This window comes from Asterias amurensis, chromosome 10 (assembly GCF_032118995.1).
Source record: "Asterias amurensis chromosome 10, ASM3211899v1".
NCBI classification, from domain to species: domain Eukaryota; kingdom Metazoa; phylum Echinodermata; class Asteroidea; order Forcipulatida; family Asteriidae; genus Asterias; species Asterias amurensis.
Genome location: NC_092657.1, coordinates 19,817,522 through 19,832,302, shown reverse-complemented (window position 1 = coordinate 19,832,302; position 14,781 = coordinate 19,817,522). Strand labels below are relative to the sequence as shown.

The 14,781-nt window shown below is 39.7% G+C and overlaps 1 protein-coding gene across 5 annotated transcripts in view; it reads right to left on the bottom strand.

The window, feature by feature from the left end:
* LOC139942582 (uncharacterized) overlaps positions 1-14,781 on the bottom strand; it is a 154,376-nt gene that overhangs the window by 25,639 nt on the left and 113,956 nt on the right. For 3 of the 5 annotated variants that reach the window (XM_071939439.1, XM_071939441.1, XM_071939440.1), the window contains 10 exons: positions 13,872-13,988; positions 13,411-13,510; positions 12,665-12,811; positions 11,286-11,470; positions 9,099-9,164; positions 3,869-3,957; positions 3,006-3,087; positions 1,884-1,958; positions 1,297-1,464; positions 668-751 (listed from right to left, as the gene is read on the bottom strand). In XM_071939439.1, the coding sequence (XP_071795540.1) occupies positions 668-751; positions 1,297-1,464; positions 1,884-1,958; positions 3,006-3,087; positions 3,869-3,957; positions 9,099-9,164; positions 11,286-11,470; positions 12,665-12,811; positions 13,411-13,510; positions 13,872-13,988 (1,113 nt within the window). The remainder of the gene's footprint in view (positions 1-667; positions 752-1,296; positions 1,465-1,883; positions 1,959-3,005; positions 3,088-3,868; positions 3,958-9,098; positions 9,165-11,285; positions 11,471-12,664; positions 12,812-13,410; positions 13,511-13,871; positions 13,989-14,781) is intronic. The other 2 variants (XM_071939442.1, XM_071939444.1) reach the window with 1 other exon arrangement.

Below are 14,781 nucleotides of genomic sequence, written 5' to 3'. Positions count from 1 at the left end.
GAAAGTGTAAAGGATTTGGGTACTTTTTCAAAATGTCCATAGATTTACATTCAACTTACAGGGTTTGAAGATAATGATAGTGGAAAGCTTCCCTTCAAATCTTACTTACTGAGGTGCTGTAGTTTTTGAGAAATGAGTAAAACAATGTCATGAAAAAACGTTTGTAAATGATTAAAATAATTTTCGTCTCACGAGACGAAAATTATTTTCATGACATTGTTTTACTCATTTCCCAAAAACTACAGCACCTCATCACGTGGTATTTTCAGGGATGCTTTCTACTATCATTATCTTCAACCTGTGTAAGTTTAGTGTAAATCTGTGGATATTGTGTTTTTGTCCTACAAAAGTTACATAGCCCCTTTAAACAAAACTTAACAAAAATAATTTGTCTCAGTGAGGCGAAAATTACTTGAGCATGTACAACAGATTTATGCGACTCTCCTGAAAACATCTTTCTGACTGATTTTCACCTTTTTTCTCAAAAACTTGACAACTAATGAAGCTGAATTTTCTACGGGTAAATTATATTAGAATTACATACATGTACATCTTCAATTCACAGAGGATTCACGTCATGGCCAGAAACTTGATCTACAAAAGGTATCAAAACCGATTATATGAGGGAAAACATTTAGAACTAAAATTTGAGATGGGGATGTCTTACTTGAAATAGTGTTTGGCTGTAGAGAGTGGATGGGTAACCAACACATTGTTCTCATTGTAGAATGCAGTATGGAACTTCAAGTACCTGATCAACAAAAGAAAACAATCGTCACTCAATTAACAGGCATGATATTGGGCTCCTGATAATAAATAGAAACATTTTATTGAGTACATTGCATGGTGAGGTATCAATATATATTTGGTTTGCTGTAACACCATGTGTGTATCTACTTGCCAGGTAGAGTGTGTTCTTAGAGAACTGTCTTGCTTTATTCTATTACCGCGGAGTAGATGTTCGGGTGTTTGGGAGACTTCTCAGTTCTGAAAAGAACTGTCCTGCTTTTTAACTATTACCAGGGCGGAAGGTAGAGAAAATAGGCTGGGACTACTACTTTAGCTTATACGCCTCTCTTAATATTTATGCATGAGCTACGTCACAATGCTAACCCAAAACAAGGCGATGGTCGCAGCCACTGCAAATGGTGGCGGACGTGCGCCGAAAGCCTCATTTTGGATAAGAATTATGACATCATGCATAAATATTAAGAGAGGCGTAGAGGATCATAATTAACTGTACTACCGCGGAGTCAGTTCTTAAATTGGTCTCAAACAAATTTGTTGTCAACTCACATATCAATGTAACAGATGAGATCGAGTAAGTAATTAATGACCCATAATACAACGTCCATGTGGGAGAACGAGGCCTGCAGGGTGACTGTGAAGGCCATGATGATCGCCACGGCAACCCGGATGGCTTCCCAACGTTTGAACCACGTCCCGCTAGGCAGTAAAGCACGCCTGAAAAAAAAAAATGTAAAGACAAAATGAGCAAGGATCAACAAAATTAGTAACCAGTCTTATATTGCGCATTTTACAATAACGTATCAATGTGCTTCGCAATAGATCTTATGCACATAGCGTCATTTCAGTAGGGCGCCCTCATCCAGAGGTCAAAATGAGGTTGTTCATTGGCCAATCCAATCCTGTGTGCCGCGCGTACAAATCTGTGCGTTTTGATTGTTTCGTCACCGTTTTTCCTCTAAGATGGCGGCTGGATGACGTCAATGCATACGGTCTTTATTGCCCTAGGCCCAATATCATTAAACTGTTAGGCAGAAAATCTCTGTGCATATGTTGGGATACAACAAGTGACAAGACTGGTCTTTGACAAGTACCATCTGTGTCCAGTGTCTTTAAGCAAAGTTGTTAAAACGAACCTCATGAGGAGCTTGGAGAAGACTTTACCGATGAAGCTCAACTCAGTAAACGGCTCTTGGTAGTCTTCAGAGTGCCTGCTCAAAAAAAGAAGCAAAAAGAAGAAGCTTTACTCACAGGGGGTAGAGCAAGATTGTTGTTTTCAAACATGTCAAAAGAGGCAAAAGGAAATTACAAATTATCTAGGTCAATACCAAAGAATGAACATACCTTTCAGGGACGATCATTCTTTGGTAATGACAAAGAAAATCATTCAAACCATATTTCTTTGAACATGTTGAAGGGAATCCTTTCTCAAACTAGTTTATATTACCAACCTATGACTCTACCTTTAAGGTCCTTTAAACGGATTGCAATACGCGTCATCGACCGCTGTCTTTGATGTACTTAACAAGGGGAAAGTGCACGCGCAGAGCGTACATGCGTGCATTTGTCACTGGTAAATACATCCAAGATGGCAATCGATGACGCATATTGCAATCCATCTGTAGACCTTTATCATGCTGCCTCCAACTTGGTCATGTTCCTTGTATCAAGTAATAATAATGGATGTTAATTATCATTATGCAAATAGGAACCACTCTCTTTTGTTCTTCCAGCCTCGGTTTGGTTACATTAATATCAATGGGGAAAAATGAGGGGAAAAAGGAAGATGGCTGCGCCTTGATAAAGGTCTATAACTGAAGGAGTTATTGGTTATGAACGGAATGAGTAAACCTGTGGTCTTTTTCAAACCTCCACTTAGGCTCCAGCTCAGTGCTAATGTTCGCCCAATACGAGCTGCTCCAAGGTTAAAAGGTGCAGGCATGCAACTGCCCGTTAAAAAAAAAGAGGAACATTTTCAAGTGCAGAGCGAGGCAGCCGAAACGCCACGGGACACGATACCCACAATGTTACCCTAAAAAAATGTTGAGGTTTATTATTATTATTATTTTTTTTTCCACTTTTTTTTTTTTTCTTCCCATTTTTTAAAAAAACGCTTTAAAAAATACAAAAACGTGGAATTCCGCGGAAACACGAAAGAGTTGCATGCCTGAAGGTGTAAGCCAGAGCTGGAGCCCCAGCTGAGGTTTGAAAAAGGTCTTTGTTCTCAAATCTTTCTGTAGAATCCAATCCAAACTTACCGGTCAAAGACGATGACGGAAGCGTCTGTTGGTTGGTGAGATGTTGCCTCCACTGAGTTATCAGCCTGGAGATCATCCGTGTCTGATTGAATCAAGAAACAAAAATCAATGGATCAACCAAAATAGAAATCAGAAAGACTTGTATGACGCGTCCATCCAACAGTTTTGTTTGGATGTTATCCTTGGATAACGGTTTAATAGCCTCTGACTGGCCACCCCAAACAAAAATATTGACAAAAAAGGGACACCGGCAATATAGGGCTAGATAGCTCAGCTGGTCAGGCAACACCAGCTTGTATTGAAACTTTGATGTGACCCCTGGCTACACGGCAGCTACAGGTTGCATGGCTTCTTAATGGCACCCTCGAAGAAAGATATTAACAAAATTGAGAGTGGCAATATAGTAGCTCAGTTCGTACAACGCTTGCACGTTATGCAATGTTTACAAGGTGCTGTGGCGCAATATGCTAACAATCAAATAAGGAACACCATGGCAAACCTTGATAGTGCACTGGGTTCTGTTACGAGCATTACACACTAGACCAGTGTCTTCATGTCCCATCCAAAATGGATCATTGTCTTGCTTAAGGACACAAGTGTCATGACCGGGACTCAAACCCACACTTAGAAACACCAGGGCCCAATTTCATAGAGCTGCTAAGCACAAAAATTTGCTTAGCATGAAATTTCTTCCTTGGTAAAAACAGGATTACCAACCAAATTTCAATTTGTTGCATAATTCCTTGTTACTGGTATTAAGCTGGTATAAATTTCTGTGCTTAGCAGCTCTATGAAATTGGGCCCAGAGCTTGAGTCTGGTGATCTTACCGTTCGCCAACGACACGCCATCTTATTGTTCTTACCTCTGATGTCATCCAGCTGGCGCTGGCGTCTTGACGCCTTGCGCAACTCCTTCAGATGTTCCTCATCCTTAGCAGCTTCCTTGAATTGCCTACAAATACCAAAATTCAGGACGAAGCGTTAGTCGGAAAAAAAAAAACCGTTCCAATAGGCAAGTCCAGACTTCACGTACATGCAAATCTCTTAGTGATAACCAGAGTGGGGCAATTTTGGTAAGAAAAATTGCATGGTTGATTCTATAAAGAGAATGCATCGATTGGTAATTGAAACCAACTGTTTGTTTCAAACCATCAAACCTGAATGGTTGTAGATACCATATAACTAACCTGTACAAATTTCAGTTCAAAAGGTGGAAGCATTGTTTAGATATAGGATTTGAGGCATTGCATGGTGAGGTATCAATATATTTGGTTTGCGGTAACACCATGTGTGTGTCTACTTGCCAGGTAGAGTTTGTTCTTAGAGAACTGTCTTGCTTTAATCTTCTGCCGCTGAGTAGATAGTCAGAGGTTCGGGAGACTTCCCTGGTAATAGTTAAAAAGCAGGAAAGTTCTTTTCAGAACTGAGAAGTCTCCCAAACCTCCGATTATCTACTCCACGGCAGTAGAATAAAGCAAGACAGTTCTCTAAGAACAACTCTACCTGGCAAGTAGATACACGCATGGTGTTAACGCAAACCAAATATACATTTTTTAGTTTACGCCAAAAATCTGGAGCTTTTATGTTTACGCAGTAATAATAATCTGCAATTAGAATTCACAATCTGAGAACCTTACTGTCAGTTATGTTTCCCAGATTCAAAATTTTTTAAGATAAAAAGTGATATTTTTCCATAACTGCAGTACTTCGAAGTGAAACATTTCTAAAAAAAATGAATTGTACTATCCGGAGCTGCTGTTCTTCTTAACAAAATTATGTTTTTATTGCCATTCATTTTCAGAGACATTACCAAGTAGATCTTTTTATAAGATAGTTGTCGACTTTGCACTTAGTGAAGTATCAACTTGCCTTAAAGACCTCCGTCTTGATTGACAAATCCGTTCAAAAATGTAAGAAAAAGTCGACACCCAAAGTGTCAAATGTTTTGACGATGCTGTTTGCAATTCATCATTTTATACACTCCCAAAAACTGAGAAGTCAAAAGTTAGCAAGCTGCCCAGACTAAGCAAGTTTTCTTTTTTACAAAAGTGATCTGTGTGTGTTGTTTAGATACAAAATACAACTGAAATTGAGACGAGAAAAATAACGGATTTGTCAAACAAGATTGGCGTCATACAGCATGCAAAAAAAAAAAATTCACGTTTGATATAAAAGCTTGTGACACCTGATTACAATGTATGATTTGAATTCCCTGACCTCCACCGAACCCCATCCACCAAGATGTGCCGAGTCTGGGGGCAATTCAAACCAAACCATGCATTTGCCAACCAACTCAGTCGGGTTACCAGACACATGTGACCTTTGACATGCACAACCGGGCTTCTTATTTAAACATAGAGCAAGTTCAACTGCTATGGCAAACTTGTTTAAAAGGAGGTTTGGGTTTGAACAAAGAAATGTTGACTAGAGTGGGACTTGAACCAACGACCCATGGACTAACAAATCGGTGCTCCACAAATGAGCTGTTCAGTCTTGTGTTGGCAGTCTCCTAATTAGTCAATATCTTTGTTTGTGGGTGCCGAAAAGAAGGCACATTATTTGACCATCTGTCTCAGCCAAAACTTAGCCCAGTTTAGCAATGATTTTCTTTATAGTCGCCATTTTTGAATTCAAACCCTTTCTCGAATCTTCATTGTTCTGTCAGAGTGCAGTAAGATTCACTCTGACTAAAGCAAGTCATGACTAGAGCAGTTCTTGCTTTTAGATTGTGACCTCCTACTAGTTTACCATTAATTTCATAGCAGTTGAAACTTGTTCCCAGTTTCAATCGAACACTTTCCTGTGGGGCAGTTGATTCAAAATATACATCACAGCAGAGGGTTGTTACAAATGCTTTCCACTGATGAATCATATCAAAGCATATTACAAAACTAAAAATACACTTGGGTCGCACTTTGTGGTGGGTTGGTCTGAAGAGGAAAGGGGGTGGGGGACATTGGACTACCATAGGTCGGGCACATTCCAGCCGGGTTAACTTGGGTACGCCATAGGGGTTAGCCATGAGTGAGCTGGGTTCTGTTGGGTGCTTGTGAAATGGTGAACATATATATACTGTGTGTTTACTCAAACTCAAAAATTGTTTACCACGCCATGATGTACTCAGCAATAAACATTCACAATTTAAACATAACCATGATAATGATATATATACACATGTACCATGAACGCCTTCAAGGTGAAAAAAAAACTCTCCATAACTTAAACCCAGTTCATACTTCCTGCGAATGTACGTGCGAAGCGGAATTCATTGCGTCACAAAAGGAAGTTGAAGGCGTACCGATTGTTGCGTCAACAAAATTCGCTTCACATTTGCATTCGCAGGAAGTATGAACCAGGCTTTAGGAATGCAACTCTGTTTTCACAAAAACAGAGTAAAGAACGGACATTGACTTTGACGCAAAGCTTTGTACAAAACTTGTTTGGCTTGCTGTGGCCTAAAGATATGATACAGGATTTATAATAGAGCTGACAAAATAATCACAGGCAGTGTTCACGTTTTGTGTGATCAACCTTATGAAATATGGCGTGAACATTTTTGGTTTTATCCGTAAAGCAAATCTGATAAAAAATATAGTGACAAACCATGCACAATTTTCGGCATGTAAACAAATAGTGTTCTTATTTTGGTTGTAATAACCGAAATCAGCTTTTTGCATTCTTAAGGCCGGTTTACAGTCGGTCGCCTGATGGTCAGGCGATGGAAATATTGACACGTGACACAGTTTATAGTCATCGCTGAGGCCTAGACAGTGTGTCTTTTTTTGATCGCGTGTCAAGATTTCCATTGCCCGACCATCGCGCGACCGACTGTATGTATAACTCAGCCTTTAGGTTTTTAGAAACAGTTTTCTTAAATATGACTTCATTTCAGAGTGAAATGTTTTACAGAAAAATTTGTTCTTGTATGAACTTTATAATCAATAACCGATTTTTAGACAATTTTAAATCAAACTTTTTGAGAGCTTCACCAGGGACTCTTTGACTATCATTCATAATAGCATGACAAAACAGAGAATGTCCATAAACATACAGAACCAAAATTCAAACGCAAGACACAAACATGTTGACACAGGCAAGATGATAACTTTGGGCTGCTGTTCGTGAAAAAAACTAAGTATGTTTTGCATTTACACCATACATGTAGGTCCTTTTGGTTGGTGAAAGCTGTTTGCAACAGCTACTTCTATGGGTTTTATAGTTTCGTTTTGGTTAGTTCTGTTTTGCAGTAGTTACTTTTTAGCCTTCTAGGAAGACTCTGTTAGGGTCAAAACATAATTCCATCGACTATATTTTGCATTTGTACCCTAGGCTGTTTTGGTCGGTAAGAAGTTGGCAACAACTAATTTTTTATTTTCTTAGTAAAAATTCAATGGAAAAAAAAAAGGTTTATATTTTATCAAGGATTTTGAACACTTTCACATCGTGCTTATTTCGATTGCGGCAATCAAAACAAGCAATGGTTATTCGAGTCTCCGTGCTTTCTATCTGCATTCAGAGTATTAGTGAGGCTGGGTTTCAGGCTAAAGCCTGGAGCCTGGTTTCAAACAGGGCCCAATTTCATAGCTCTGCTTAGCGGTCGATTTTGAGCTTACTTTGCAATTTCTATTTCATAGCTCTGCTAACCGTAAGCACACAAAAAGACATGCTAACCTTCCGGTGCTTACCGAACACAAATAAATGACGTCACAATGCAAATCCGCGGTAAACACTCAATATGGCCGCCCAATTTTTCTGCTAACCTGTGAAATACGCTAAGGCTTAAGCAAATTTTTCTGCTACAGTAAGCGCGCAAATTTGCTTACCATTAAGCATAACTATGAAATTAAGCCCAGGCCCAATCTGCTCTTCATCACAAGGTACTAGGATGGATCATTCGCCGTAAGGATAGTCAAACATTGACATTCACCAGCACTCCAGTTAAAACAAAAAAAACAAACCACACAAAAATGATGAGCAGGCTTCAAACAAACAAACAAACAAACAAACAAACAAACAAACAATTGTGTATTAATTTCAGACAATAAACAATGAATCCATGGGACATTGGGAAGAATTGTGACAAGATTTGTTGAAGCCATTTTTGTGCCATCAAGAAGTGTTCTGGGTTCTTTAATGTGCACTACAAATTCTAGTAGGAATGGCGGACACAATGCTACAACACTGTAAAGTTGTGGTAAATATGTGCGAATCGACCATAGAAATAGAATGTATGTTATTCAGTGATGTGCGCATTTTAGGCGACGTGGCGTTTACACGTAAACCTAATGACCGTCAACATGATGAGCGTGGCATCAGTCGCGGCGTGTGACGGGTGTATCACGTCCACCATACCTCAAAAAGGCTTATGGGGGCTTAATGTCTCATTTTAGGGACAGAGCAATAAATGGTAATCTTACTCAAGTGCCACGACCACTGATCAGAAACACCAGAGCTCGAGTTCGGTGCTCTTAAAGGAACACGTTGCCTTGGATCGGACGAGTTGGTCAAAACAAAAGCGTTTTTAACCGTTTTATATATAATGCATATGGTTGAAAAGATGTTTTAAAAGTAGCATACAATGATCCACACAAGTTTACCTCCAAATTGCGTGGTTTTCCTTCTACTGTGCGAACTATCACCGTCGGCCATTTATGGGAGTCAAAATTTTGACCCCCATAAATGGCCGACATGTTAGTCGACGAGGTAAAAGGAAAACCACGCAATTTCGAGGCATGTTTGTGTGGATCATTGTATTCTACTTTTACAACATCTTTCTACCCATATGCATTTTATAAAAAACGGTTACAAACGTTTTTCAAAGACCAACTCGACCGATCCAAGGCAACGTGTTCCTTTAACCGGTCGGCCAAAACACGCCACAATTACTAAATAATAACTGGCTAGTCTTTTTTACATGTCGGGTGTAACAACTTTTTGTAATGGTTATAACACAACTGCTCCCAGCAACGCCAAATTTACAACACATTTTTCAACAAATCTTGTCTGATTCTTTGACAAGTGGACATAAACACTGGGGTGGGTTTCATGGGGGGAAAGAAATAATTGTTCATCATTCATTCGAAGAAGACACACCCTTCCAACTCCAGCTGCTTGGCTTTACGATCCTTCTCACGATGGGCGACCGTCGCTTCCAAACCACTGAGGAGATCGGGGGGAAGGACAAGTCAAAATATCTCCAAATATACCTCAGGAAAAAAAAACCTAGCTGGGGACTCTAAATATTTGGCTCAAAATTAACTTGGAGTTGAATAAAAAGGCAATCTGAAAAGTTTTTTTGGGAGTCAAAGAATTGTGGTATCCATCACTTTGTCGTGTCAGTGAAAAAACGTTGCATCTCCTAAAAAAGCACTTTTGTGCGATTTTGAAAGTGTCAACATGTTGTTTCTCGTTTAAAATAGTCTGGATGTTCACGTGAAACATGTTAACACCAAGATGCCACTTTTGTATTGGAACATTTTCATGCGCATTTGTGCAAAATTGAGATACAACGTGTCTTGCAAAACCAAGATTAGGTTTTGCTAGATTGAAGAAACAGTACATGTACAATGTTGTTGCAAATCGAGATATTATGACGTCTTTGCAAACTCAAGATTCAACTTGTTTGCAAATCCAAGATACACATTTTTGAAAAACCAAGACAAGGTTTACTAAATTGAGATCCAACAATTCATTGTGCTTCATAATCCAAGATACAAAGTTTTTGCAAAATCGAGATCCAATATCTTGATATTAATCTAGATATTATGGCGTTTTAGCACTGACGACTTTATGGATACCACATCTTTCAATTCCCCAAATCGGTCGGTGCCAGGAATCCTGGATAAGCTTTAAAAAGCAAGAAGTTTATTGACATCTAGAAGTTTACATCATCAAAAGCTGATGAGAAAATAGACTGAACCATGAAGTTCTGCTGACAACCACAACCGCAGTTTGTGCGCCAAAATGTCCGACATGTTTTAAACTATTTTTTGGGTGCATGCACAGTCGCAGTGATTATGAACCTGCGTTCATATAATTTCCACACTACCTCAAAAAGGCTAATTGGAATAGCTGTGTTGTGCATTTTGTAAGAGCTATAGAGTTGATGATCGAAGGGGCGGAGACACAAGTATCCACCCCATATGAGCGTCGCTCATCAACTGTTGGTAGGCATAATATACACGGTAGGCAGAGCTTTATGGTTCAGTCTATTTCGGAAGTAAAGTCACCAACGCTATGCATGCATTTCATCTATATGTACACACTCTAAATAGCACACACTTGCACTGCTAAAAATGGTATTCTTGAAATAAGAAAAACATCTTATTTTGAGAGAATATTTCTTGTGTCGCTCCCTCGAAAAAGTTGCTACTAAGAAATATATTTTCAAAATAAGATGTTTTACTTGTTTCAAGATGCCGTTTTTTAGAAGAGTGGCAGTCTGCATTTTTTTCTGACATTAACATGAGCTCGAAGTAAAATGGCTTTTTAAAATAGCAATGTGAAGTGTATGCAATCATAGCCTGCAATGTGTAGTGAAGGCATTCGAACTGTAAAATGTTGCCCCTGCCTTTGACTGACACAATGGCGTTAATGGTAATAGGCCGTGGAAGTTTCGCACAAATTCAAACAATTTTTGTGACCATCTTGGTCCCACGCACAGGCCTTCAACTTCGTTCCTGAAGAGGGTACAGCAATTTTCCTCCGCAAGGGGGAACCTTGGGAAAAATGCAAATTTCTACTGGAACTTTGCACATGGCACCAGAGCAAAACCACAGGGCACCACGGCACCTCCTGCATGTGCCGTGGGTTGTTTTGAGGCCTGAGTGCACATTGGTTTAAAGTCACCTTGAAGTGACGTCTACGGTCTGGTTTGGAATTCACAAAGTGTTAAGACTAGTCTTATCTCGAGTTAGGACGAGTTACTTTTCCTAACTTAGGACTAGCCTTAAGTTTTAAATATCTCCTAGGACTAGTCCTAAGTTAGGACTAGTCCTAACTCTTTGCGACATGGACCCCAGATTGGACAGCCTAGGAATCATCCACCAGGGGTAATTATTGCCGAGAAGATCTTTAACCAAGAAATATGTGTTAGCGTTTCTTTTAACGTCTTTTCTCCTACAATCTTAACAAATCTTGATGTTAAAAAATAGTTTACTTAATTTGTTGATTCTTTATAGTTCAGCGCCTTGATCTAGTATGTATCTACGATATGTGCGCTTTATAAGAACTCTCGTGTTACAATTACTATCTTCCGAGTGTTCAACGAAGGATACTCACTTTGCGATTAGCGGGAAGTGATGCAACACCTCGTCAAGGTCAGAGCGTTTCAGCATCAGGAGCTCGCAGTACGACGCGGCCCTGACGGTCGCCGTGCGGTAATCTCCGAAGATGAGACCCACCTCGCCGAAGTACTGACCTGGCCCGATGGTGCTGGTCACTCTCGTCATGTCCTTGGAGAGAATCTACAGAATAATGGGAAAGCAAAAGAAAATGAGAAAAAGCTGGCATTATAACAAGCTATGATTAAAGGAACACGTTACCTTTGATCGGTCGAGTTGGTCTTTGAAAAGCGTTTGTAACCGTTTGTTATAAAATGCATGGTAAGAAAGACGTTTTACAATGATCCACACAAACAAGCCTCCAAATTGCTTGGTTTTCCTTTTACAAGCCACGCAATTTCGAGGCAAATTTGTGTGGATTATTGTATTCTACTTTTAAAACATCTTTCAAACCATGTGCATTTTTTAACGACTGGTTACAAACGTCTTTTTATAGACAAACTCGTCCGATCCAAGGCAATGTGTCCCTTTAAATCATTTCCCCCCCCCCAAAAAAAGGCTATGTACAATGTACATACTGTAGGTAAACAATATTTCACAATACTTCTGAAGCAAAAACATTGCTGATCAATTTTCTGCTCAGTGTATATTCTCAAGTTTTTCAACTGAACAACATTTCTTGTTTTTTAAACATAATGACCTTGCAACAAAGAACAAAAGGCTTCTGGGGAATTCCAAGACCAATCCACAAACCAAGTTTGGAGTTTATGCTAAGTTCCTCTCGAGTAACATGTAATGGTCAATGATTGAATATGCACAAGCACGCCATTACGGAAAAGCAAAAACATCTTTTTCATCTGACAACTAACACCTGTTATCTCCATGTAATTTCTTTAACAGTGGACTTAATGGGGCTGCTGACTGCCTCAAGCAGATTAACTGCTCATCCATTAGGTTTAATGAACCAAATTCTTTGATGTACACAAGTGGCGAAACTTGGAAAATCTGTAATGGAGCTTTCCTGTAAAGAGATGCACACATGCACCCCATAAGGAGTCAACAAGTCAGAAACCGTTTTTTTTTAAATATTTTTTATATTTTTGTATTTTTTTTATGCAAGTCCCCAGACACACAAAGCCGGAAGGCCACTTCAAGGTGTGGGCTACAATTATTTTTTACTAGAGGCCGTTGCCACCTACTCCTAGGGCTGAAACAGGGCTACCCCCTTTTAAAGTCCATACGGATGTAGGCTTGGGTATCGTCAGTCCGAAGCCTGGCCGGTAGAGCAGAAAGCACTACCTCCCCAAACAGTGTTCCCATTTGGTAGCTTTGCCGACGTTGGACACTAAAATTAAAAAAGTTTGGCTCTAGACTTACTTCACAGGTACCCCGTCTGATGAAGTACATCTCTCGTCCCATGTCACCCTCGTAGACAATCATGTCGCCCGGTGTGAAGAGATAACCGTGGGTCTTCAAGGCAAGCATCCTGAGGAAGGCAGCGTCACAATCCTTGAACAGCGGAACCTGACAGGATTCAAGTCACGGTAACATTTAGTTCCAAATCAAATGGACTGCAACATACATGTAATGTTCAGGAAGATCCCATAGTTTGCCTACAAACACCCATCCAGTCTCAGGGTTCTAACTGTGGCGTGTCGTGGCCGAGTGGTCTATTTATTTCACTAAACCCAACTCCAGTGTAGTCAGCAGCAGAGCGTGGGTTCGAATCCCGGTCATGACACTTGTGCTCTTGAGCAAGGCACTTAACAATAATTGCTTTGTAAAAAGTTGGAAAAACTTTGCTTAGGTCGGACAAAGAATATTTGAAGGCCTGACTTTTCGAACCTAGCGTGGCGTGTCGTTGCCGAGTGGTCTATTTGTTTCACTAAACCCAACTCCAGTGTGGTCAGCAGCAGAGCGTGGGTTCGAATCCCGGTCATGACACTTGTGCTCTTGAGCAAGGCACTTAACAAAAATTGCTTTGTAAAAAGTTGGAAAAACTTTGCTTAGGTCGGACAAAGAATATTTGAAGGCCCGACTTTTCGAACCTAGCAAAGTCTCTCCTCTTTACACAAAAATAGTGTAATATCGTAAGGAATATGTTTAGGACTGCCTCTGATTACCTGTCCAAGAGTTTCTTGTGCATCTTCATAAGCTATCTCCTGTTGCAGCTGAATCGGCATGTCATGCATCAGACGCTCTCCACCTGGTATCACTTCTCCCCTACATTACAAACAAACAATAACATACTCTAAGTATTGTTTGAAGCTTTGCATGGTGTGGAGAAATAAGGAGAAACTATAAATTAATAGTAAACTTGCGGATACAACAATGTGTAAATCTCTTTGGGTGAGTGTTAGCTCTGAAAAGAGCCGGTTTGGTCTCGACGTTTCGAACAGTATACTCTACTCTTCTCCTAAAGACGAGCAGAGTATACTGTTCGAAACGTCAAGACCAAATCGGCTCTTCTCAGAGTGTTGGCTCTGACAAGAGCCGGGGTGGTCTCATACTCTACCCGTCTGAAATATTTGCTACTTCAGTAGAGCTATTAACTTGGGTCACAAAAAGGAACAAGAAGAAGTACCTGTGCCTTCTGAAGACCAAGCCAAGGTACTTGACAACTCGGCGTTGAAGGTTGAGTTTCAGGTTGTGGTCCTTCATGAACTCCTGGACGGCAAAAAGTTTCTCCTGGAAGTTAACTCTGGAGGGAGAAAACATTTTTTTTTTTAAGGTTTCTGGAAATTTTTGTCTGACACAAAACGCCCACAAGTTGACATTAAACTTACACGGTTGAATTTGTATTTGTATAAATTTTGCTTGTACAGCGCCTTGAGCGTCATGCCTGATGGACCTGAGCGCTCTATAAGAGGCCACTATCATATTTTTATAATGATTGCCGAAAGCTTCCCTTAAGTTATTACTTGCTGAGGTGCTCCAGTTGACAACAATTATTTTAGCATGCACAACAGATTTACACAACTCTCCTGAAAGCAATGTTTTCTCAAAAACTTGACAACTAATGAAGCTGAAACTTCTATCATGTCTATAGGTAAACTATATTACAAACATCTTCATTCACAGTGAGTAGGGATTCATGTCATGGTCAAAAACTTGATCTACAAAAGGTACCAAAACCCTTTAAAGCCATTATACACTTTCCGAACAGAAAACAAAAATAAAAGTTCACAGATTTACAAATAACTTTCAGGGTTTACAGAAGGTAATGGTGAAAGACTTTACTTGGAATATTATTCCATGAAATGCTTTACTTTTTGAGAAAACATTAAAACAATTATCAATTCTCGATAGCGAGAATTACGGATTTATTTCAAACACATGTCATGACACGGCGAAACGTGCGGAAACAAGGGTGGGTTTTCCCGTTATTTTCTCCTGACTCCGATGACCGATTGAGCCTAAATTATCACAGGTTTGTTATTTTATATATAAGTTGTGATACACGAAGTGTGGGCCTTTGAACAATAATGTTTACC